Genomic DNA, 23,963 nt, shown 5'->3' with positions numbered 1-23,963 from the left:
TTGACATGCTGCGTAGCAACATTAACTGATCAGGCGTTGCCATGCCAACAACAAGCTGACAACGCTGTCAGTACATTCAAACACACTCAATAACAATCAACAATATTTTTATGTTATATAGCAACCGAGTTTTTTGTTAAACAGATGAAAATCTGAGCCCAAGAAGTACGGCTTGATTAAACTAAATATATATTTGTATTCAAAATGGTTGTGCTACATGTGAAACGCGGCGATGATCATGTGTTTCTCTATGAAACAAGTGTGAACACGGCCACCGATACCGTTATACGAGAATTGGTATCGGTTTACAATGGCCGCTTGAAAGTTCAGCGCATTTGCATGGAGATTGAGGAGCTGGCCGAGCACGGTACAATGCTGCCTGAACAGATGAGGCAGCTGAACGATGATCAGATCGAGGAGCTACATCTAAAGGATGAATGGGCCGATAAATGCATTCCCATGGGCGGTTTTAGCTTCAACAAGGATCCGCTGTGCCGGCGCAACGGCCAACAGCCAAACGAAGCAATGCGCAAAGTGCTAGAAAAGGCGGTAACTGATGCCAAGGCAATGATAGACAAGGTATATTGCTATATTGTACATATCGTGTATGTTTATAGCTATTTACCGTTTCATATTCAATAGAAATTGTGCAAATCGAATTCGGCTCTGACCCTGAAGATCGTTGAGGAGGCATTGAACATTTTGCGCGGCGCCGTGATGATTGTTTATCCAATGAAGCTGCCTCCGCATGATACCATACAAATGGAATTTATTAATATGGAGGATTTAAGTGGCACGCAGGCCTCAAAGGAGGTGATTGAGCCGTCCAAGGCGCAATTGTGGTTTGCAGGACGCCAAATTTTAATGGGCAAGCAGCTGAAGGAGTATTTGGGCAGCAATGATAAGACTAAGGTGGTGAAACCAGTTTCAGCTATATGTAGATGTTACAATAGCTATATGTTTTATCTTCTATCAGGTGGTGGTCAAGCTAAACCAACTAGGTGAGGGTCCACCTGGCAGGGAGCAGGTCATAAACGAGCAGCTGCGTCGACAAATGATGGCAGCTAACTTCAAGCGACAGGAGGAGCTCAAGGTAAGTCTCAACTAAGCTCGTTTAAATAGTGTAAGGAGAACTGTGATGGTGGATATAAGAGTTTTTAAATAGATAGTATTGCGATTGATGAACTTCTTTAAAAGTATCCAAATTATTGTGATTCCAAACATGCTTTTCCTGCTCGAGCGAGCTTTGAAATGCTTTATTTATTAATATTTTCTATAAGTATGCTCTTACATATGTATATAAAGTATATATATCTATAAATGGATTACATAGGTTTAATGAAATTTGTAGAAAGTTAAGTTAAGCTGGGTCTCAAAAGCTATACCCTATTTCTTAGGAATTGTGCAAATCGGGCTTAAAAAATATTCAGTAATACTTCCCAAACTGCCATAAATTTTCTTAAAAAAAAAACAAAAATTTAAGGTAGATATTTGAAATATTCTTCACCAGACTTGCTGCCCATATTTTTCGTAGATAAATTTCGCATAGATGAGCTAAACTAGTTCAGAGTATAAGAGAATTCATTGTATATAGGCATAGCTACTAAATCTCAAATCGTTAACCGTTGAAAAATGGAAAATCGAGGCCAAAGATAATATGACCTTAAATCTATGTGATTTCTGTGTTCTACAAACTTGATTTGTCGTCTTTTCTCTAAATAAATGCATTTGCCCAAAAAAAAAACATTTTTGGTGCCATTTCCTATTAAGGAATCTAAGAGCTTATATAAATGTATATATATATCTATATAGTTATATGGTTCAGCAGATAAGAATCGAGTTTTTGTCGAGTTTTGTCGTTGGTTTTGTATTACAATATATTCCCTGGATTATGTGTATGTGTGTGTATATATATATATATATATATATATAAATTCTTGTTCTAAATGCAACTGACTTTGCAAATTCCAAGGCACATCTACTGAACCAAGCTGATTAAATAGTTATATATATATAGTTGTTCGTAATCCTAACTTTAAAGAGGTTAGTTATAAAGCTCTTGAGAGTTACATTTTCTATAAAAGAATGTGAATGCTAAGAAAACCCAGATATATGTATATATAAATATTTCTATAAATATAAAAAACAAAGATTTTAAGTAAACTTTTGCAGGTCCCTAAATATTTGGTAGAGTGTCTTCCATGTTATGTTGGTTGTTCTTTTTTCGATTTTCAAGCATATATATATATATATATGTATATATATATATATATATATATGTATATATATATATATATATATACCGAGCTCATTTTATAGCTAACCTTCAACTATATAGGACTATATATAGACTAGGGCTATATATATTTAGAGTATAACTAGCGGCTTTTCGGGCACATCACATTTGCTCGCCTTTTCGTCCTGATCCTCGGTGAAATGCTGTTCATTGGAGCCGGCAGTTGGACTTAACGGTATCAAGGATTTGGTGCTGCCAATCATTTCGGGTGTATCATAAGGCAGCGCCTGTTCAGACACCTGCACCACCTCTACTTCAACCACTTGCTGTTGTTCTATTTCAACCACATCGTCATCTGTGTCATAAACTTGTTCCGGCTGATTGGCGGCCGCATTGCCAAAGACATCATCATCCGAATCGTCGCCGGCGCAAACACAACGCATCTTCGCATCGTCACCCACCTGCAAAGGAGGGAAGTATTTAATGCCTTCAATTGATAATCTCTAAAATGTATAACTCACCTTGACGGACTTCGTTATCACGCACAGCGAAATGGAGGAGATCACGAAGAGCACAATCGGCACAATCAGCGAGACGACCAGCTCGCGGTAGACCTTATCCAGATCGTAGCGTGCGACCACAAATTCCACATTTGCATCCTGAAAGAAGGGTGGTTAAAGCTCTTTGGACTGATAGACTACGAGATACTCTCTTTTTGTTTCCCTGCAAACTACATTTCTCTCTATCTGTTACATACATACTCTTAGCATATAATACCCTATTTTTGAATTGCTATAGCCTACAAGGCATACTGCGCTACCTGATACAGCGCTGCTTGGCGCCAATTCCTTGGTTACGAGTGGCAGTTGCCTTAACCCCACCTGCTACAAACTTGCCTTATGCTCCTGGTACGCAACATTTGAAACCCGATCCCCCAGCTCGGCTGGTTGGCCAGCTGCTTGGTTACCTTGTTGTAGTAGCATTGATAGCGTGACTGAGCTGTGTTATTATCGCCATCGTTGCCATAGCGGGCCACGAAGTCCTTGCACTCTCCTTTGAGTGTGTTGACACAGCCCTCTAGATTGATGAACAGTTTTTTCCAGCTGTAAATGGTTAGATTGGCCTGGTTGGGCAGAAACTTTTGCTCCGGATCTACGGCATGTGTGCTGTTCTCATAGATGGCCCAGAACTGGGTGAAGTTCATATACGGAGCCGGCAGAGTCTCATGCTCCAGCAAGGTGCCATTCAGGCAGTCCGTAGCACTAATAGAAAAGCATTCGAATATAGCTTATATAAGTTGGATTCTATTCGTCACTTACGTAATGCGATTGTCTGACTCGCGAGTGACTGTTGCACAGTTGGTCAAGAGATTGCCATCGTCCTCCTTCCAGAACTCGGTGGGTTCAATGCGTACGCCATGCTCCTTGCCGCGTGCCTCGTTGAAGGCCACAGCGTTCTCACAGTCGGCAGCAATCACATTGTCCTCCTGCAGGCAGATAGTCAAGAGGACTTATAATCGACATCCTTTAGAGGTACTTACGTGCATGATCAGCGTATTGATATTGGCTGTAGTTATGCGTGAGCAATAGCGATCGCAGCTGAAGGGTCGTTTGATCTTCGTGCAGTGCACGCCATGGCACTCGAAGAAGCCATTCAGCTTGGTATTGTCCTTGGCAGAGTTAATAACTGGTCCATCGGGCTTGTGATGACACAAAAAGAACTCGGACATGTTCTTGCAGTGACCTGAATAAAGAAGTTTCGGAGTTGAGATGAAGTTAAAGAGAAGTTGAAATGAACTTCAGCATACGTCTGTTAGTCTCTCTATAAAAGACTCAGCTTTTCATGCAATATACTATAATACTATGATATCCTATCCTATCTTTCGGCACTTACCATTGGAGCAGTTGAATACGCCGCGAATGTTGTTGCAAACGGTGCCATTGTTGCAGTTGAATTTGTTCAATCGATTCAGGTCAATCTGAAAGCGATAGAAGAGGGCGGCAGATGTAGTAAAAAGATTAGATGTTTGCATGTCCATTTCCGTTAATGGATCGTAAAGACGTCTTGGCGCCAGAGAAATGCTGCAAATGCTACAAATACTTGACACATATTTGCCTTCGCATCGGATTGACAGGCTCTGAGTCATCCATTTCGCTTGCGATTTTCTTTTATTGATGGTTCAAACTAAGCAGAGGTTTAATTTTCTCAAGGAAACGACTTTATTGCTCGTTTTATTTTGTGGTCTTAACATTATGAAGGAACCAATTTCATGTGGAGAAATCTTTTACTAAAGGTTCAAACTCTTTTCATAAAGTTTCAAACTCTACAAAGAAGAGAATCTAAGTGGTTCAATCTCAATAAATGCCACTTGTGGTTGAAACTACACAGATTCAATAAGATCTTAAACTTCGCATTGGTTCAAACTCCGCAGCTTACCTGAGCACATGACGTATTGGTCACCCTGGTGCAATTGTTGAGTTGTATATCGGTGCCATTGCGTCGCACCACCGAGTGAATCTGCGGACAAAAGCCACTGGTGCGAGTCAAGCACCACTCGCCGCAGGAGGCCCAAGGACAATTGTTGGGCATTTGACGATCGACTGTTTGGCACATGACCGGATCCAGTTCGAAGCCCGACTTGAAGGCTCTGAAGTAGAACAAAGCAGCTAGAATATATAGAGAGAGTGGGGGATGGGAAGCGTGCGGTACTCACTTGAGCGAGGGCGAGTAGATGGCCACACTCAGATAGACAATGGAGACGCAGGACAGCACCATAGTCAGCTGGCATAGGCAGATGGCGCGACAGATGCGCTTATCCTGTTCGGGTATAAGGCGCGGCTTGTCCTTGCGACGTGCCATGGCTATAGGGTAGATAGGACTTGTTGAATTCGCAATCAAGTCAACTTTAACTTTTTCTTTTCTCGCTGCTTTACCCTATATATATCCTTTTCAAGGTGACTGGGTTGAGGGTGGGTTCCACTTGCTGTTGCTGTTTGATTTGCTGCTATTTGTTCTATTTGTGTGTCAACTGTTTGTTTGCCGTACGAACTATTTGAGTTGCGTTTGTTTTGGCCAACTTTTGCACTTGCTGTGCATGTCCTTTGCTGCTCTTTTTTAATGTCCTTTTGCTGTGTTTTCCTATGTTTTCCTATGCCCACACAACAAGTGCCAAAGACTTCGGTGCGCTGCTATTGACCGCTCGCTTGCAACTGACTGAACCAGTCAATGCCTGTGCCTGTGCCTGTTCGTCCTGGCATTGTCCTGTTTTTAGCCAGGCTGCTCAAAGCGTACTTTTACTTTCCAAATGAAAGCGAAAGTAAAAGTATGCCAAAACAAACCCTTGGCCTGCCTGCCCGCCACCCTCCCTGACCCCAACGCCTGCGCACAGCAAAAGCTTTCTCTCTGTCTCTCTCTCACCCTCGCTTTGAAATCCTTCAAATAAAACTCTCTTTATTGTTTTTTTTTAGTGTAATTTGTTTATTTGTAATTAGGCCGTTAGCTTTTTTTGGTTTTGTTAAATTTGTTTATTTGATAAAGACACGTTAAGTAAAAAATGTTTTTGTTTGAAATATTTGTCGGATTTTTTTTGTTTGATTTTAAAAAATTCTCATAAGCAACGTGCGTTATATATCGGTACTGCTATTAAGCTATATATATGTATATATACCATATACATATATACATATGTATACATAAATATATATATATATATATATACATATATATATATTTATATATATTTGTTATATATTTCCATTAAATTTTTCATTTTTATATTGTTTTTTTACATAAGTTTTTTAAAACAATTTCAAAATGTCGCAAATTGTGAGTTTGAATGATTGTGGAATATTCATATATATATATATATATTTGGTTCCGATTTCTATGGTGTGTGTCTGAATTCATGTAGTTCATATGTAGAACTCTCTAATCCCAGTTTTTTTTAGCTAGGTTTACAATCATTTGATTTTTACGTTTTTACGAATTTGTTACTTAATATTTGTTTTTTTTTTTTTTTGTTTTTTTATGACTACTATCACAATTCTTTTTTGAAAACAAGCATCTTATTTATTCTTTTATTTTTGTGTAGAAATTTGAGTTTTATCTAATGTATCTATATATTATGGAAATGGTGGAGCATCGAGAAGCGTTACAAGAAATAAGCGAAAATTTCTTAAACTCAAGTAATATAAAGTTATTTATATATATATGTGTGTGGTATATAAAGCAAGTTGTTCTACGAATTGAAAAGTTCTTAACAAAATTAGTTTGAAAAGTTTGTTTGGTTTTGTCAATGCTCCGCTATAAGTAAATGTGTCCTATATAATAATGGCAGATGGTTTCCTCTTTCAATATATAGTATATAAGCTATTTGTATATATATATATGTGTGTGTGTGTGTGTTGGTATAGACTACATAGTTAATTAGCTATTTGTTTAAGGAGTTTTTTTTGTTGGTTTTTGTGTTTTGTTTAACTAATTTGTATTTTTTGCTAGTATTCCATTTCATCATCTTCATCACTGTGACACAGAAGTTTGCTAAAAGAATTGATTGGAATCGTAAAGCTATATAGATCAAATGCTAGATTGAGTCAGTTAACAAATTAAGTCAAAGCATGCCAGAGAGTTGTTTCCATATGTGTGCTAGGCCTATGATAGGTACACTCAGAGAAAAGGCCAGCAGGCATAATTTTCCATTGAATTATATAATATAACCAGACTAACCAAAAATATCCTAGCCTAAATATCTATATATCTTATGCACTTTTAAAGCTTATTTCAGGCTGTCAAATTCTGCATTTTTTTTCTTAGTTCCAAAACTTTTGGAATTCAGTTGATCTAAGTTTTCTTTGACACTGGGACAGAAAAAACTGCAAAATATGAAAATTTTAAAAGAAGTATCAAGTTCTAGTTAATTAGTTCAGCTTTCTAGCTGCTTAAGCTTTTTCTAGCTATTAAATTCTTATTTTAGAAAAATTATCACACTTCAAATTATAATGCAGGTTTAAAATAATAAGATCTTATGCTTGCATTTAGAAAATATATATCGAATACTTCAAAATAAGCTCCATTTGTTTTAACTATAATACGCTAAGCTCAGAGCTTAAGTGCAGGCTAAGTTAAGTCTAAAGACTCAACTCAGAAGTTAAATAAACGTTTTCTCCCCTTGTTAGGCATATTTTCTCTGAGTGTATTCAGCAGCAAAGTAAAACATGCAAAAATGAAAAACATTGAACTAGCAAATACATTAAATCATCATGCTCATATATATATATTATATATATAAGATTTAAAAATATACTTTTTATATTTAAGTTTAAAATTATTTTCTTTTGTTTTTTGGTCGAATTTGAACTGAGCTTTGTATAGTGAATATTATTTAAAGCCTGGACGAGTGCAGAATTTCTTTGCTTTTAAGTAAAACTTGAAAGTATCTAAGAAATATTTTATATATATAACATATATATATATACATATATTTATATATATAGTCTATAAGATGCATTTATCTGTTTTGTGCTCTTTAAGTTTTAGAAGAAAAGTCTTGTAGAGAGTTGAGAAAATGGGTCTAACTAAACGCCCTTGAGGTGTATAATGCTATATAGATTAGATTCTTACGATATGGCTTAGCTTGAAGCTGAGATCGACCGAAAAGATATATTTGCTAAGGACACTTCAGAGTAACTTTTTTAAAGCTTTTTTGTTTATGTTCTATGCATTGGGTGTGTACTGAGCGTGCTGAGATTCCCTTTGGTTACATAGAGCTTTACTTAGATCTAGGTTTTTGTAGTCCTATTTCAATTTCATTTTCGAAATTCAGGCACTGTCGCTTTTTAGTTATTCATTCAAAATACATTCAAAGTTAAGGACTTTTCCGTATTACATTTCATGCAGTTAACGATCCTGAAAATAATTTTACAAAGAGAAAAGAAAGAAAGAAAGAGAGAAGGATAGAGAGAGAAAGGAAGAAAGAAACACGTAAAAGGCATGAACAAGTCGGTGAATGGAGAAACGAGTCTTACAATTGTAATTTCACAAACTTAGGATAAAATACGTTTATAGCGGCCAATATAATAAGGTTTAACATGTACAATCGAGAACGATAACGATAACGATTACTATTACGATTACGATTACTTATGACAATTCCAAATACAAGGCACAATGGAATATTATTTAAATTGTTGGATGTGTGAGTGTGTGTTTAGGGCGGGTATTACTACAATACGGGGGATTTGGTCTGTTTTGTTTAAATGAGACTCACTCTTCCTTTGTTGGAAACTTTTCGGCATAGACACGCGAGGACTTATTGCACGCCTTCTCACAGCAGGGGCAATACCAATAGCTCAAGACACCAATTGAAATGGCAAATAGAACATTCGGTATAATCAGCGAGAGTACCAAGTGGTACAGATTGTTCTCCCATGAGTAACGCCCGATAACCACTTCCGGGTAGGCGCGACTGTAGTAGCAGGGAAATGGCTCGCCAATGTGATTAAAGCTATAGCAAAGAGAACTGTGGATTAGTCTTTCACATACGGCATACAGCACTAAGTTGACCCACCCATATTGTCTGGCGAAAACACTGCAATTGGTCGTCGGTGGATAGCCGCAACCCTCGGAATTGATTAGAAACTTTGTGTAGCTAACATCCCAATTGACGCGCTCCAAGTCTCGAGGATTGCGCTCCCATTCGCTGTAGGGTATTCGCGTATAGTTGACAAACAACTGATGGCACCTGGTCGAATAGAATTCAAATCGCACGTAAATAATCAGATATGCATTAATAGAGAAACTATATACTTAGTGAGTGATGAAGTGCAGCCCTCGCGACACGAACTCCAGCTGCAATTCTTAATGCCCTCCGCATAGATGTGATCGATCACAACGCAGGTCACCGGCACCGGATCGTAGTCGGCGATGATTGTTGAAATTGCAGGATCCACAACAAAGGGTATCAGGAAGAGAAATGTGAACACCGACAAAATGGCAGTCGTACCTATGGAGAGAAACTCTCATTAGTTTTGTAACTTATGTAATGAAGGATGGACAACGAAAAACTGAAGGAAGGACAGCTGAAGGAAGCATAGAAAGGGCAATTTAAGGAAGGACAACTGAAAGAAGGATAACTAAAGGAAGCATAACTAACAGTTAGAAAAACTAATTGAAGCAAGGACATCTGAAGCAAGAACTTACCAAGGCACACGGAGGTGTAGAATTTCGCCTTCTCGAGTATGGTATCGATTTCGATCTCCTCTCGCTTGGCCTTAATGGCGTCGACGCAACCGCTGCCCGGTCGAACTGGTCCATGCGATTGGCAGGAGGAACGACCCGAACGGCTGCTGCTCAGGCTCATTTTGCTGGCCGAAAGCGTTTGCGCCGACAGCGTCGGAGATGTTGGCATCGATGTGGTGGTCGTCAATGTGGAGCTCTTCTTCATGGTTGCTTTTGTGTGTATCTGTATGTCTGTGAGTGTGTGTGGATAAAAGTTTTCTTCTATTTTGTGTTTTCTTTTCTATCACTAAAAGCCTTAAAAATGAACACCGCTAACGTTTGCTGCTCGCTAAGCCTACAACAATAAACAACTTTTTGCCGAGAGTTTTGTCTCTCTGCGTTCTGCTTCTCGATTTCCAAGTTTCTCGCAAGTTTCTCTCTGCTGCGCCTTTTTCTTCTTTCGAAATGGAAATTGTATTTTCTTTTAGCTTTAATCTAAGTCTTTTTTTTTGTTAAAATTGCGTTGGATTTAAATTTTTTATCTAAATTTATTTTGTTTTTAATTTAGTTTAAGGTTAACTTCTTCTTCTTGTTTTGTTTAATAAATCTTCTTAGTTTTGATCACGCATCCCTCCAAACCGTTTGACCATTTGCTGAATTTTATTTGCCTGCTCCTAAGGGCTGATTCTAGTTCCCTCTGTGAGTGTGTGTGGGTGTCTGTGTGTGTGTCCGTGTATGGGTGCGTGTGTGCGTGAGTGCATTGAAGGTATTCCCTATAGATTCTCCTTTCTTAACTTAAAGTTAAAGCATCAATCAACCAGGCCATGCCTAACGCTTATTACTCTCAGTAGATGGCGCGCTTTTCTAGCCTATCCAAGAAAAAAACAAGAATTAAAAATCAAATTCAAATATAGAAATTATACTAATATTGTCCTCTCTTCGGTTCTGTGTGTTCGTAACTCGAGAATTGTTCACGTGCCTCGCATGTGGTGTATATAGATATCTCTTTAGATATAGTTTTATATAGTTTTTCGTTTCGTTTTTGTGTTTGCTGTTAGCTCAGGAGTGTCCTTTAGCAAGCTGCGCTCAGGTGTGTGGTCTGTTAGTAGTTCGATGGAAGGATTACAAAGTGTTTCTCGATTGTTTACTATGCCCAACTCCATTTATTGCAATGCGAAGACGCCAGTCTGATGAACCGGACTGTCTTCCTGGAGCAGAGGAATGCCTGCAAAGATACAGATAGAAAAAATATCTAAATAAGTCTCTTAGATAATTTTTTCTAAATAAAAGTTATTAGGAATTAGGGTTATGAGGAAGGATTTCTGTAGGAAGTTGTCTGAGGCTGTTTTAACAGGAATAACGTTTAAGGAATACTTTCAGTATATTAAGGAGTTTTAGGGAAATGATAAAATGCGAGTGCTCAATAGCAGTTGACACTTGGGATTTCTATATTTGTAAGACTGCGCCTAAGTATAAATGAGCTAAACGTCTTAAAGATCATCACTAACTCTACTTGAGCATAGGTTTGCTATAGTATGTCGCCTAGATTTGGATCCACTACGAGGTGAACAAGTAACGGTTCATTCGATTTACCCTTCGTTTGTCAATTAAGCAATTGTCCGACGTGGCATAGTTGGCCTAAGTGTGTGTATTTACCCTAGTTAGAAGAGGCTCTTTATGTTAAGCTTACGTGACGGATCTCATAGGGCCATGACTTCATCGCCACCGCCTCCACCCATGTCGCCGTTGGTCGGTGCGCCGACGTTGTTCTTGGATAGAATGGTTTCCGTGTCGACGCAGCCCTTGAAACGCATCTTGGCATCGTCGCCGACATAGACGGTGCGCTGGCATAGCAACAGCACCGAACAGGATACCACGAACAGCACCGACGGCACCACCGACGCGAACACGAACTGGCGATAGGTGACCTCCAGATCGAAACGGGCCACAACAATATCCTTCTTCGATGGCGAATAGAAGCAGGGGAAGCGAGCCCGTGCATTATGATCGCTGCCATCCCGACCGAACACCTTCAGGAACTCCTTGCACTCATCCATCAGCGTATTGACACATCCCTCCAAATTGATCATCAGCTTTGATTCGTTCGATATGGTCAAATCGACGTCGGGCGGAGCTATCTCCGGCACCGGCGTCGCCACCGACACGTGCAAATGACTGAGATATGTAAAATTGGTCAAATCGGTGAGCATATTGTGCTCCAGCGTCGATCCATTGATGCAATCCACAGCATCCACTCGATCCGAGGTGTTCTTGATGAAGTAACACGATGTCATGGCCACATTATCGCTCGACTCGTTCCACACTTCCTCCAAAGTCTCCGCATTGATGGCATTCTGGCACTGCGATAGATAAACCTTATCGCCACTGAGCACCACCACATTCTTGTTCCGAGTGGGTATATCCACGCAGCGTCTATCGCAATTGTAAGGCGTGCGTATCTTGCGGCAGGTGCCGCGACTGCAAGAGAACAAACCACTGATGTCCATGCAATTGATCTTGCCACGTCGCCCGGAGCACTTGACTGGAGCGTCGCTATTGTGGAACACACACTCAAAGGCGTCCGTTATGTTCAAGCACTGCCCGGCGGTGCAGTTAAAGGTGCCAGTTAGATTCTTGCACTCATCGTTGATGCAGCGCGCCTTGTCCGCTCGGTCCTGATCGATGCCGTAGCACGTTTTATTCGCTGAATTCGTGCAGTTCTGAAACGTAAGATTCGTGCCGTTGCTGCGCAAGTTCACATAGATCTGTATACAGGCGCCAGATGTTTTGCTCAGACACCACTCGCCACAGCTGCCCCACTCGCAGCTGTCCTTGTTGACGGCGCGAGTGGTGGTGCACATGACAGGAGTTGGATCGATGCCGCTCTTGAAGGCACGCGTCGATGGCATATAGATGGCCACAGTGAGATAGACCAACGCTACGGAGCTAAGGACGAGCGTCATTTGGCATATGCAAATTGTGCCACAGATGCGATTATCCTGTGGTGGCACAATTAGCTCCTCGCTGGGCACTTTCTTCTTGCCCATGACTGTAGCTGCGCTTTACTCTAGGTTAATCTCGGCCAGAATGTTGTCACACTATCTTTCCCTCTCTCGCTCGCTCGCTCTCTCTCTTTTACTCTCGCTTATGCTAATGCCTCGCGTGCTTGGCCAATTAGTTGCGCTTCATCTTGGCCTGTCCTATCGATTCGCCTTTGCTCTGTGTGTGTTTGTTATATAACCAGATTTAAAGCTCGTGCGTAATGCGCTTTTTTATGTCTTTCCAATTTTTTTTTGCAGCTCGTTTAAATTTTACACAATTTGAATCTATTATCGATTTTTGGTGACAAAAAAGTTTTGTGCGAAAAAGTTTCGTTTGGTTTTCTGCACTGCAACTCGAAACTAGATTTAACAACTTATTTATTATTAATTAACTATTTAACAGCTAGCTATTGCTTTTGCTAATTTCTAATATTCGATTTTAGTTTTAGCAGCTGTGGCATTGCTTTGGCTTTTTTTTTTTTGTTTTATTAATTTCTGCTGCTGCTTTATTGAGCCTCGCCTCGCTTCGCCTTGCACACTTTTCGCACTGAATTGCTGCTGCAGCTCGTGCTTTCTCTCATGTCGTCGTCGTCGCCATCCTGACCGCCGACAACATGCCGCCAGCTTCAGCCTGGCTCTCATCTCTCTCTATGACTCTTTCAGCAAATCAAAGCGCTGCGCGCGCATTTTCTATTAACAAAAAAATCAATAAATCCGCATTCCAAAGCCCTTGCGCTCTCTTCTGCCCCTCTCTTGCGCTGCACTCGCTCTTTCTGCTGCCAGCTGCTGCTTTCATTGATTAAGCTGAATCGTGACTGAAACACGTGCCACGCCTCCATCTGCTACGCCCTACGGCTGTTTACGCCACCATTTTGAATGCAGGGCAGGGTCAGCGAGTGGGCGTTTATGACGTTCGGCTCTATTAATGTGTTTACATTGTGTATAAATATATATATATATATTTCCTCTACAATTCGTGCTGGAATGCACAAAATTAACAGTTGTAAAATAAGTTTAATTAATGACATATAGAGATTTAATAAGATTATTCATGCTACTCCTCGTGCTCTATCCTTTGTTAGCCCTCCTTAATGGGCATATTCCAGGACTCGGCTATGATTTGTATTGCCCGCCGGCTAAGTCTTGGTCCAATGAGTGGATTCATTTGTGCCAAGTAGCAACACAGCCAGAAGAGCCAGCAGCAGCCTGCGGTTAGCATCAAAATACATTGAATCAGCTGCCTTTGTGGTCCACGGGGCGTAATCATTGAACCGCCAATGCCAACGGCGGCCCACAGTGAAGTGAAGAATAGTATAGGGAGTACGTCGGCGCCCATGGCTCAATATTTGTTGGGCAGTTTAATTTGTGCAAAGGAAAGTTTAGGCCAAAATTGCAAATTTCACTTGTTGGCTTTGTTTTATATTTCTTTTTGGCTGATTTGCGATTGTTGTTAAAACTATCGATATATTCTAATAATAGTGAAAGCAACGCTGTTAAAAATAAACGCAGCGCTGCCAACTTGCTGCACGGTGACCGAATGATGGGCGCTGAATTTGAATGTGTGGAATTTGTTCGGATATTGGTATTTCCTAGGGTTAAATGTTAAGCTACAAATTTAAAATATATATAGCTGCGTGATGTGCTATGCGAGAGATATTCAATATATATATCTATATATAACATATGTATCCATATATATAAATATAAATTTAGAAAAAGGGGAACCCCTTGCTTCTAAAAAAGGAGGCTATATGACGCACTTTGTAACACATGCCATTTGATTGAATTTACTCACAGTTTATAGCCTATTTATAGTTTTAATTTAACACTTGGCCAACGAGTTGTCGAGCATAAAAGCTTTTTCAGAATTGATTTAACACTGTCTATAGGAAATAATATACTTTCTCTTCCCTCTCTTGCGAAGGTCCTTCCTTTGTTGACTTACCAGCCAAAGTGACAACTAGTCCAGCTAGCTGGCTATAAAATATTCACAATATATATAACAATAACTTTTCCTTCCGCTTGTCCAGCTTTCCCCCATTGAATAATCAATGGCAACTGTTATTGAGGAACTTCACAAATGTTTGATTGAGGCGACGTATTTTTTTGGTAATATTTCGAATGCGCTGCTAAGTAGGCAACACTTCTTGCATAGCAAAAAGAAGGTCAATTGCATTTTCCTTCTACTTTAATTTCTTTTTTCTTAATTTCTTTGAATATGATTCGTTACTCACATGTACAAAATTGTGGGTGTTCCATGTATTTAGGTTTATTTACGTTCGCACACACACACACACACAAACGCAGGCACACACTGAAAGCAGCACATGCGACACACGCACACACATCCACTCACACACACACGCACACGTAAAGGCGTTTCATAATGGAAATGCAGCACGATTTTAATCTTATTGCTTAATATAAGTCTGTTAACTTTAAACGCAGTTTTATTGTTTCTTATTTTTTGTAAGGCAGCAAATTTGATTTGATTCGACAATTTTCTTAGTGATTTTCCAAACAGATGAATACTTTCAGTGTGACGTGCACGGCTCGCGGCTCACATTTTTTCCCTGCTGTTTACGCCACAAAAATATTCTGACATTTCTTCCAAGCGAGAGAGCAGCTGTCGCTGGGCGTGCGCAAGCGCCTGGCCATGCCTGTCTTTACGTCATCTATTGGGGTGGCCGCTACTGTTGCTGCGACTGCTGCTGCAAGCTTTACATGTGAGAGCGAGCTTTGTCGTTTGGCTGGCAGCGATTCTCGCTAAGCCCCTACAAATTGTTTGACCAGGCAGCTGCTAAGCTTGCCAGCTGTCGCGCATGCCGCACGCTTTGTGTGAGTGTGCGTGCATGTGTTTGTGTAGCGCAGCACATCGCAAAAGCTCAGCTCGTGCTGGAGCTCAGCCAGCGTTCAGCTGCAGCGACGCCAGCAGTGGCAGTCCTTTCGGTGAAGAGTTCAGCCGTCGTCGTTGTCGCTTGTCTCGTTGTCTCCGCCATTTATTGCCGTCGCCTCTTTGTCGGTCGGTCCGAGGCTCCAGCGAAAATGACAAAATGTGAATATGCATGTGTGTGTGTGTGCGTGTGCGTTGTTTTCTTTTTTTGTATTTTGAACTTTTGACCCGTACGCGCAATCAGGTCATTAAAAATTGTTTCGAAATACTGTAAATGAGCTCAGGTTCCGTTTGTTTTCTGCTGATTGAAAATGCGTAACCGTAACCTGAACCTTGAGTAAACAGCTACACACGCACACCTCACTGTTGTTTGTGTGGCTATGTGTGTGGCTGTGTGTGTGCGTGCTACGTCACAGTGGCCAGGCGAGACACTCGTGGCTTAATGTGTTAACCACAACACTGTCATTGGGCAATGTTTGTCATAAAAAAAAAAAAACAGAATTAACCACACTCGCCTTTCGCTTGGCCCCCATTTCAATTGGTTGCCCATTTGCCTGCTTTTTTCTTGCTGGGCTCCAATTGAATCACAAAACGCAAATGAAAAATCGTTTCGTGCAAAGCACGAGGAGTCGCCAGGGCGTCCTCAACCCGCCATGGCCCCGCTCGTCTACCGAGTAGCTGCCATGCCGCATAATATTGTTTGGCATGGTGTCGCCACCTCTCTCTTACTCTCTCCTCCCCTCTCCATCTCTCTAGCTAACTCACTCTCTGGCCTGCGTGCCAAATGAATTGAAAATTACATGCGGCTCCAATTTTTTTGTTTGCACTCCCTACCCAACCTGTGCGGACGACACTGTTTTTGACGAGCTACAGGCAACTCCATTGAAGTAGTTATTAGTGCCGCCCATGTGAGCTCATTGTCGCCAGTTGTTGACTACCTGCCCTCTACATCGCTTTGCCCATCCTGTGGCCTCGCCTGCAGCTGCTGCTGCTGCTGCTGCTGATGGTGCTGCTCGGCGGCATATTTCCGTTTCGTAATACAACGGCACATGAGCGTCGCAGTGTTGTGCCCCTTCCAACTTAAGCAAACGGTACCGTTAAGAATAACAAGCACAGCCCAAATAGCATGGAAATGTACACACACACACATTCATGAACATGGCTATGCATACAGTCGTGGTTACATAAATATAGCAAGCCAATGAAAATACCAACGCGTTTTGTAAAATAAACAAGCAAACTATTTTTAACGCATTTTTTGCAACGATAAATTAAGTATGTGCGCGTCTAACGGCATTCTTAACTCAACCCCCTTTACCAATTGCTTGCTACGCACAGTGTTTCAGCTGCACGTGGCCGCACGAATAGTGTGAGAAAGCGCAAAGGACAAAGCACGGAGCAAAGAGCGCAGTGAATTAAATGAAAAGAGAGAAAGGAAATAAGTGAAAAAAAATAGAAAAGACAACATTTGTCCGTCCAGCATTATTTTATTTTGTTCCAAATGAAAACAAAAGCAACAACAAATGAACTAAATAGCAAAAGCTAAGCGGCTTCAACAGCAACAACAGCAACAGCAACAACAGCAGGCAGCAGAGTGAGAAGCCGTTACTCAAAATTGGGCATAGGCAAACACAAACACACATACACGTACACACACACACACACACACACACACACACAGACGCCCGCACGTACACATATGCGCAGCCTTTTGCCGCAGTCATAAAATAATCAAGCAAAGCCAAAGAGGTGAGAGGAGAGCAGAGATAGCAAGGCGAGGAGCTGCTGCTGTCAAAGCAAAGCAGCAAAACGACTGCAACGTCGAATGCTGCTGACGAAACATCTCCGCTGGGACGCATAAAGCAATTAGCAAAGGTTGACAGCACACGCACACACATACAGCCAAGGCAAGGTAACAGTGTGTGTGTGTGTGTGCCGCTGGTCAGGATTTGCGGAGTGTCCAATGACGGCTAACATGCGTGCTGTGTCGCATCCCTGGATTGTATTTAGACTAATTGCGCACAACAACAACAACAATAACAATAACAAATATTGCGGGCAAAATGCTGCTGCTGCTCCAACTGCTCAGCAGCGGCTGCTGCTGTGATGAGAGCTGAAGAGGATGAAATGGAGAGGCAACGACAGCAACAACAGCAACTGAAAAAGCAAAAGCAAAAACGTAACACGTACTCGACTCGCCCTGTGATATAACTGCACCGTAGTTGTAAACGTTTAAATCGTAGCTCATAGTTATCGTTAATCGATAAATAGCTTAAGCTAAGCAGCAAGGCAGCACTTGGATTAAAGCTGCGCGTGCACTCAGTAATTTAAATAAATATATATAAATAATTATACATAATTAAGAATATATATATATACTAAATATATATATATACATATATATATATATATAATTATACATCACACACTTTGCCTGCCTCCCCTCTTTCGCTCCAATAACTTTTTGCTGCCTGCCTGCCCCGCCAGACCTTGCGCCATTTGAGTATAACTAGACCGGATATCGATAGCGATTAATCGATTTATACAGCCACAGTATGGGAGATGAGCACGAGAAACGCACCACCAAGGAGAAGTTACTCTTCTATACGACGGCATTTTTCATACTTCTCGGCACGTTTAGCTTGTTCGCATTTCTGTTTCTGGTGCCGTTCGTGATTGAGCCCGCATTCACCACGATCTTCATGCAGTTCGAAGAGGTGCCGGCGCTCTGTGAGACATATGATACGGAGATCTATTTTGGGGCCAAGAACTGCTCGTGGTCGTCGTGCCGTGAGGGATGCACCAAGGATATCTATACATGCACGCAAATACGCGTCAATTATCGCCTCAATCTCTACAACTTCACGGACGAGTTCAACTTTACGGAGTATCACATCAACTTACGTGAGGCTGAACGTATTCTGCCGCCCGTAAAGCGCACTGATCGCTACGAGCGTGCACTGAGGGATTACGAATACGATGGTCTGGCTCCCAATAGCATTGACCTGGATGTGGATAGCACTGGTTCCATGGCCACGAACCGCTTCGAGCAGCTGAAGTTCGGGGATGCCGATGGCTCCAATGGCTATTTGATTGAGGATTCTGAATCGGATTCAGATGATGCGGCGAACACTATGATCACTGGTGAGCGACGGCCCTTCGATGAGATCTCGGAGCTGAACGAGGGACTCATGGGCAACAATTCGATCTATTACTATGTGGGCGCTCGTCTGTTTCCCAATGTCAAGGGCTGTGGCTATCCGCCCATGCTGAACTGCACGATTTGGCTGAAGCGGTATATGAAGATCGGAATCAAGTTTCCCTGTTACTACTCGAAGGTGGATCCCAGTTTGGTGATCAGCGATCTGGACTATTGGCAGAATACGCTGAATTTGGTCTACTCCATGGCCATACCCATTCCATCATTCATCATTTCGGTCATCTATCTGACGTATGCCTACTTTAAGATCTACAATGAGGACGAGGAGACGGCGCCGCTCGACAAGAATGCCGAGGACATGGACATTGATGATATCGATGCTGTCGATGATAGCGATGGAGCAGTTCTGGCTGATAATGTGGCCGGCAGTCAGATTGTTAACATGGACTCCACGACCAATGATAGCTGCCTGGACGGTGTCCTGCCCAATGGTGGGCCCGGCATGACCAGGTGCATATCACAGGGTGGCTCAATCACCACTCAATCCGGCCATTACATCGCCCAATCTCCGGCTGGCTCACAAATGACGCCAAACTCGGAGATCAATTCGTTTGGTCATCAGCTCAAGGTGCAGATGGCCGATGAATTGTCCAGAGATTCGCTAGAGAACGGCGTAATCTCCACATCCAACTCAGTGCAAGGGTAAGACTTCATGTATAGTTGTATGGCTTAAGTCACGAAACTATTTGGTTCGGTTCACGGTTCGAATCATACAAATATTTGTCCCTCCTCATCGTTCGGCTTATGATTGAAATCCAGTTTTCTACATATTGATTGTTCAAACCGACTTCTTACTTCTCTTAAATACTTCTCGCTCTCTTATGAACCGCTTCTGCTTTAAACCGGTTCGCAGACTTCACTTAATCCATTTTTCATTTTGTTTAATTTCAGAAACTTGAGCAAGACGATGACGACGAGTATCTCAACTCCACCTGGGCCGACAGCGGCAGTCTGAAACGTCAGGCGCATGGTCTGGAAAATGTTAGATTCCGATTCGGAAAATGAACCGCTGCTCGACTAGCGGTTCAATGCAGCAAGCAAAACCCAAAAAAATATGCATAAAAACCAAAGTATTTCTACCCAAAACAATCGATAAACAATGCATGCAAATGCGAAACGAACCTGAATACCTTCAGAGCTGTTAGAGACACTTAAAACTATGATATAGACATATACATATATATATATATATATATATATATATATATATATATATATTTAACTTATGAATCACTGAACACTCACGCAACTGCAATTACATAATAATTTTATGATAGATCGAACGATAATATTTTCGAATAAGCTTTCAAACACACACACTCACACACAATTTCAAAATTAACGGTACATTTGTAGCATTCACTCTATTCACGATATGAATAATGGATAATGAATATGAATATTCAAAAAAAGAGTAAAACTGAAGAAGTGGAAGCTTCACAAAAGAAAATTGGGAAGTTGAAGTGGGAGAAGTGGAAGAATACTGATCGTAGGCAGTGTTACGTGAGGCAGCGTTGCTTCAGGAGGCAGAGTAGCAGGAGAAGGTTCTGACGCAGTGTTCCCTTGAGGGGGAGGAATAGGAGGAGGATACTGATCTGAGGCAGTGTTACTTTAATTGGTACAAATACAATAACAACACAAACCACTTGAAGAGAGATCTAAGATGAAGTACTATATATACCTATATACCTAAAAAAGCAAGAAGAAGCAAATTATAATACTTATACACAATACATATACAAAAAGGAAAAACAAATATTTACTTGAATTATTTTTCTATTCGCAACAATCGATACCAAGAAGCAAAAAGCAAAAGAAAACAATAAAAAATCTAACAAAAAAAATAAATTAAAGCTAAAAAAAGTCTCGCTGCATTTTCTTTATTTGTTTTTAGATATTTGCTAAATTTAAAGATTTAAAGCAGCATTGTTTATTTTTAAATAACAACTAAATAAATATAAAAAATCAGCCTAAGTATATTTAAAATTTAAAAAAAATTGAAACTTAATTCTAATTTATGATAAAAATATCTATAAAAATAATAATAATTGTTATCCTTCTAATCTTAATGCGGATAAAAACTCACAGCTTTAACTAACGGAAACAGAGGCATAAGATTTTTCTTCTACATATTAATTTTTATTAAGATATATATATACATATATATATATATATATATACATATATATATATATATATACATATATATATATATATAAATGCTATTTATAGGATACTGAAAAAAACAAAGAGAAATGGTTCAAGCTATTCAATTACAACTTTTAAATATATATACTTATGCATTAAACAAAAAAATCATAATAATTTAGAACTAAATATAATGTTTCCTTTTTATATTAACAAACAAAAAAAAAACCAAAACCCTAAAATGCAAGCAAACAAACAAACTAATCGTAATATTTCTAAAAATAAAATAAAACAAATGCGAATACTCTCAAAACTCGTTGCCTAGGCAAATAGATGCATTTGCAACGGTACTTGCACCTATTGCGAATAATCTATCAAAAATTAGCAAAGATACACACACAAACACACACTCAAACATACTCAAACACTCTCAACCACACACAAATAAACAAGCACAAACACACACACAATCACATAGTTTGTCAACAAGATATTTGCATGAACACCAAAAAATAATAAAATGATAAAAAGGATAAAAAGATAAGCAAACAGACAAAGCGCAACTACTAGCTAATATCATGTAAAAAAAAAATAAAAAAAAAACAAACAAATGCTACTAGAATTGAAAACGAAAAGCGAAACAAAATCTCGAAATAAATACGCATTTAGCAGCCTACAAACCAATGCATTCTTTAATTTTGAATCGTTTCTTCTTTTGCAACACTAATAAAACGACAATCACAGCAACATTATGCAACACTTACAAGCGGCAATTAACGCAATATTGCTTAGCATACAAACAGGCGGAAATATATTTGGAAGCAATATCAACTTTATTACTGTTGCGTTTTGCAACACTTAAAAGTAAGTATATCGATGACAGCGATAACGAATGGCATTAATCGTACAACAGTTGGCAACTCTAGAACAGCTGCTTATCAGCTGTGAATTGCAGCACTCGCCGTGCAATGGAAAAAATTGTTATTTGACAAATGTTTGTTATTTTATAAAAGTTTTTAAAAACCAAAGTGCGCTCTACTTACTATTAGCACAAAAAATACATAATTGCTGCTGTTTTTAACCAAGTGCAGCAGCTAAATTTGCTTTTGACTGTTCTTATTGCTGTTGCTATTGCTGTTCCCTGCCTCTTCTTCTTCTCCTTGTAAACAAATTTTTGTGTTGAGGCCGCTGGTTGAAAAATATTAACAAATGCGTTTTCAAAGCTGAACCACACTAAGATGGACAACAAAAAGGACATCTACAACCTGTGGGTGCAATACACAACCAAGGTAAGTATTTGAAAAGAAATCTAATTGGGTTTAGCTAGCGGCTTTTGTTTTGTTCTTCGGTTGCTGCAGGCGGGGAAGGTGACGTGTTTTTTTTCACTTTTAGTTTTTTTTTGCTTGCATTAATCACCGCAGAAAGTGACCGCGCCTTTATGGCCGTAGACCAACCGATATCTACTTTGCATGATTATATAATCACAGTCAGACTTAACTCTTGGCCCTCGCTTATACCCTTGCTACATTTCATTGCAGAATGATGAGACATACTTTCGTGAATTTGTGGCACGCTTTGTGGACATTTGGCGCAGTCAGCTGCAATTGGACTTTCAGTCCGACAACTGTCCGCTGTGGCATGAAGTGCAGCCAGATAATGGACCACATCTTGGTCGGCTGCCCGATGAACTGCTGCCCGCCATTGGGAAGTTCATAATTGTCGCTAGGGATAAGTGCGATACGGATAATCTGGATGAGCAGGGCATCGAACAGGTGGCCATATTGATTGACTGTTTGGTTATTGTATGCCGGCATTTTGACAATATATTGGCCATCATTAAGTACGAGTACAAGCCCAATCTAATCGCCATACTTACAAAAGTATTTGCCCAGGTAAGCGATCAACCACAAGAACAACAAACCGAAATTATTAAGAGATAAATATTTTTCGTTTAGCAAATGGAGCAGCCGCGTTCCTCGCTGGCGATGAGTCATTTGTTCCGCAGCTTTTCATCATTTCTGGAGGTCATGTACGATCCTTATCTAACTTGGCGCAGTTTTCTGCGCAACAAATTGGCAGATTATAGTCGATTGCCCTACAAGCCGCATGCCGTGCATGTAGAAATTGTGCCCTTTATCTATGGTCTGTCGTTGTGCTCTATTTATCTAAGTTGTTATTGGTATTTATGTGTTTTTGGTTTTTGTGCTTTACAGATTGCTTTCAGAACGAATCGCTGTTAAAGTTTGCCGACATTGGAGAGAGCCTGCTGCATGTGCTGGGCGCCATTATCAGCGGCTCTCAGGTACAGCGTACAGAACTAAAGTTCTGCCACGGCCTTAGTCTATAAATTATCTTAATTAATTTTGTTATCTATCTATTTATGATTGTCTTTAATTGAGCACACAAATTGTAGCCCGTCTGCACATTGGCCCCAAATATCATTTCACTGCTTCGTAATTTTCATTCAAAATTGTCAATTAAGCTGCAAATTAGCTAAATAATTATTATACTAATTTATTACTCACTATCTTTAATGAACTCAGTATTCTTTCTTTTCTGTCCCATTGTTCCTAATTTTGTTTGTGTCATAGATCTTTAAATTTCATGTAAATGAAATTGAAATTAGCTAAATTAATATTTATTTATAACATTTGCTGATTTCAGCACATTGTCTTTGTTTACTTCCTACTTCTATTCACTGCTTAATTCCTAATTTCATTTCGTTTTTCATATTGTTTACTGTTGTTGAATAAGAAAATCTTTAAAAATATTCTATACCATTGTGTGTGTGCGTGCAGAAAACTCTAAACTCGAATTCAACATCTAGAAATACTACTAACGCTCTAATTACTACAAACGCCCTTCGATCCGGTGATGGGCTGCTTCTAAACTGTGATAATAATTTGGTGAGTGGTTAAAACGCTTTTATCATCTCTTTCTCTAAATCCAACCTGCTACACTCTCCCGTCTCTCTCATCCTCTCTTTGTGTATCTATATGTTCTATATATATTGTTTTGTTTGTATATTTAACTTGTCGTTTGCTGCAGCGCAATGGCATGCGAGCAATATGCCCAGCAACTGTATCCATTATCATGCGCATTCTGCAGCAGTGGGAGAGCGCGAGCAGCCTGCGCCATGTGGCCCTCAATTGCTATGCTTTGATGGTCATTGTACTACAAAAATCTAGTCCAGAAGAAGTAAGTCGGTGT

General features: G+C 40.1%; 7 protein-coding genes across 13 annotated transcripts in view; 3 read left to right on the top strand and 4 right to left on the bottom strand.

Moving 5' to 3' along the window:
• Window positions 1-204: 204 nt before the first annotated feature.
• Window positions 205-1,108, top strand: LOC111596017 (cilia- and flagella-associated protein 298). The gene is made up of 3 exons (XM_023310041.2): window positions 205-579; window positions 643-912; window positions 977-1,108. Exons 1-3 carry the CDS (start codon window positions 205-207, stop codon window positions 1,106-1,108), a joined length of 777 nt encoding a protein of 258 aa, XP_023165809.1.
• A 1,259-nt stretch (window positions 1,109-2,367) lies between these two features.
• LOC111596025 lies at window positions 2,368-5,434 on the bottom strand. The gene is made up of 9 exons (XM_030223641.1): window positions 5,170-5,434; window positions 4,950-5,097; window positions 4,673-4,883; window positions 4,130-4,214; window positions 3,777-3,979; window positions 3,556-3,722; window positions 3,204-3,498; window positions 2,758-2,895; window positions 2,368-2,697 (listed from the first exon to the last, which is right to left on the bottom strand). The coding sequence occupies exons 2-9, from the start codon at window positions 5,093-5,095 to the stop codon at window positions 2,368-2,370; spliced, it is 1,575 nt and encodes a 524-aa protein (XP_030079501.1). The 5' UTR covers window positions 5,096-5,097; window positions 5,170-5,434.
• Window positions 5,435-6,452: 1,018 nt separating this feature from the next.
• LOC111596029 (protein tipE) lies at window positions 6,453-9,985 on the bottom strand. Of its 2 annotated transcripts, none has more exons than XM_023310058.2 (5): window positions 9,434-9,985; window positions 9,041-9,236; window positions 8,802-8,975; window positions 8,502-8,738; window positions 6,453-6,775 (listed from the first exon to the last, which is right to left on the bottom strand). In XM_023310058.2, the coding sequence occupies exons 1-5, from the start codon at window positions 9,675-9,677 to the stop codon at window positions 6,730-6,732; spliced, it is 897 nt and encodes a 298-aa protein (XP_023165826.1). In that variant the 5' UTR covers window positions 9,678-9,985; the 3' UTR covers window positions 6,453-6,729. The 2 variants fall into 2 exon arrangements, with proteins under 2 accessions (XP_023165826.1, XP_023165825.1); XM_023310057.2 differs by lacking the exon at window positions 6,453-6,775 and adding an exon at window positions 7,755-8,140.
• A 26-nt stretch (window positions 9,986-10,011) lies between these two features.
• On the bottom strand, window positions 10,012-14,832 carry LOC111596028. 4 transcript variants are annotated; one of them, XR_002751231.2, is made up of 3 exons: window positions 11,142-13,011; window positions 10,375-10,676; window positions 10,012-10,320 (listed from the first exon to the last, which is right to left on the bottom strand). XR_002751231.2 is itself a non-coding variant. In XM_023310056.2 (2 exons), exon 1 carries the CDS (start codon window positions 12,496-12,498, stop codon window positions 11,152-11,154), a length of 1,347 nt encoding a protein of 448 aa, XP_023165824.1. In that variant the 5' UTR covers window positions 12,499-13,011; the 3' UTR covers window positions 10,012-10,676; window positions 11,142-11,151. The 4 variants fall into 4 exon arrangements, 1 of the variants encoding a protein (XP_023165824.1); XR_002751232.2 differs by lacking the exon at window positions 11,142-13,011 and adding an exon at window positions 14,727-14,832 and having other exon boundaries at window positions 10,012-10,676; XR_002751233.2 differs by lacking the exon at window positions 11,142-13,011 and adding an exon at window positions 11,045-11,108 and having other exon boundaries at window positions 10,012-10,676.
• LOC111596031 (V-type proton ATPase subunit e) lies at window positions 13,423-13,957 on the bottom strand. The gene has a single exon (XM_023310059.2). The coding sequence runs from the start codon at window positions 13,826-13,828 to the stop codon at window positions 13,571-13,573; it is 258 nt and encodes an 85-aa protein (XP_023165827.2). The 5' UTR covers window positions 13,829-13,957; the 3' UTR covers window positions 13,423-13,570.
• Window positions 14,833-17,808: 2,976 nt separating the features above from the next.
• Window positions 17,809-20,132, top strand: LOC111596027 (protein tipE). The gene is made up of 2 exons (XM_023310055.2): window positions 17,809-19,247; window positions 19,497-20,132. The coding sequence occupies exons 1-2, from the start codon at window positions 17,941-17,943 to the stop codon at window positions 19,558-19,560; spliced, it is 1,371 nt and encodes a 456-aa protein (XP_023165823.2). The 5' UTR covers window positions 17,809-17,940; the 3' UTR covers window positions 19,561-20,132.
• A 1,763-nt stretch (window positions 20,133-21,895) lies between these two features.
• The window catches only part of LOC111598803 (neurobeachin-like protein 1), a 35,108-nt gene continuing 33,040 nt past the window's right edge, over window positions 21,896-23,963 (top strand). Inside the window, exons 1-7 of one of the 3 annotated variants that reach the window (XM_030223639.1) lie at window positions 21,896-21,915; window positions 21,977-22,042; window positions 22,292-22,645; window positions 22,709-22,895; window positions 22,967-23,055; window positions 23,552-23,659; window positions 23,802-23,951. In XM_030223639.1, the coding sequence (XP_030079499.1) occupies window positions 21,992-22,042; window positions 22,292-22,645; window positions 22,709-22,895; window positions 22,967-23,055; window positions 23,552-23,659; window positions 23,802-23,951 (939 nt within the window). In that variant the 5' untranslated portion in view covers window positions 21,896-21,915; window positions 21,977-21,991. Of the gene's footprint in view, window positions 22,043-22,291; window positions 22,646-22,708; window positions 22,896-22,966; window positions 23,056-23,551; window positions 23,660-23,801; window positions 23,952-23,963 lie in introns of all 3 variants that reach the window. The other 2 variants (XM_030223638.1, XM_030223640.1) reach the window with 2 other exon arrangements.

Source organism: Drosophila hydei, unplaced genomic scaffold (genome assembly GCF_003285905.1).
Source record: "Drosophila hydei strain 15085-1641.00,03,60 unplaced genomic scaffold, DhydRS2 tig00000243-arrow-arrow-pilon, whole genome shotgun sequence".
NCBI classification, from domain to species: domain Eukaryota; kingdom Metazoa; phylum Arthropoda; class Insecta; order Diptera; family Drosophilidae; genus Drosophila; species Drosophila hydei.
Note: the sequence above shows the minus strand (reverse complement) of the source record. Positions and strands in the feature narration are given on the sequence as shown.

What these genes read in the sequence shown, in the direction of transcription:
- LOC111596025 (XM_030223641.1), bottom strand. Translation starts at nt 5,095, where the DNA reads ATGGCACGTCGCAAGGACAAGCCGCGCCTTATACCCGAACAGGATAAG. An exon ending in CGTATTCAACTGCTCCAATG is followed by an intron (nt 3,980 to 4,129) that starts GTAAGTGCCGAA and finishes TTCTTTATTCAG; the next exon opens with GTCACTGCAAGAACATGTCC. An exon ending in TGATAACGAAGTCCGTCAAG is followed by an intron (nt 2,698 to 2,757) that starts GTGAGTTATACA and finishes CCTCCTTTGCAG; the next exon opens with GTGGGTGACGATGCGAAGAT.
- LOC111596027 (XM_023310055.2), top strand. Translation starts at nt 17,941, where the DNA reads ATGGGAGATGAGCACGAGAAACGCACCACCAAGGAGAAGTTACTCTTC. An exon ending in ACATCCAACTCAGTGCAAGG is followed by an intron (nt 19,248 to 19,496) that starts GTAAGACTTCAT and finishes GTTTAATTTCAG; the next exon opens with AAACTTGAGCAAGACGATGA.
- LOC111596029 (XM_023310057.2), bottom strand. Translation starts at nt 9,677, where the DNA reads ATGAAGAAGAGCTCCACATTGACGACCACCACATCGATGCCAACATCT. An exon ending in CTACACCTCCGTGTGCCTTG is followed by an intron (nt 9,237 to 9,433) that starts GTAAGTTCTTGC and finishes TTCTCTCCATAG; the next exon opens with GTACGACTGCCATTTTGTCG. An exon ending in AAGTTTCCAACAAAGGAAGA is followed by an intron (nt 8,141 to 8,501) that starts GTGAGTCTCATT and finishes AATTATTTTCAG; the next exon opens with GATCGTTAACTGCATGAAAT.
- LOC111596028 (XM_023310056.2), bottom strand. Translation starts at nt 12,498, where the DNA reads ATGGGCAAGAAGAAAGTGCCCAGCGAGGAGCTAATTGTGCCACCACAG.
- LOC111596031 (XM_023310059.2), bottom strand. Translation starts at nt 13,828, where the DNA reads ATGGGCGCCGACGTACTCCCTATACTATTCTTCACTTCACTGTGGGCC.
- LOC111596017 (XM_023310041.2), top strand. Translation starts at nt 205, where the DNA reads ATGGTTGTGCTACATGTGAAACGCGGCGATGATCATGTGTTTCTCTAT. An exon ending in CCAAGGCAATGATAGACAAG is followed by an intron (nt 580 to 642) that starts GTATATTGCTAT and finishes CATATTCAATAG; the next exon opens with AAATTGTGCAAATCGAATTC. An exon ending in GCAGCAATGATAAGACTAAG is followed by an intron (nt 913 to 976) that starts GTGGTGAAACCA and finishes ATCTTCTATCAG; the next exon opens with GTGGTGGTCAAGCTAAACCA.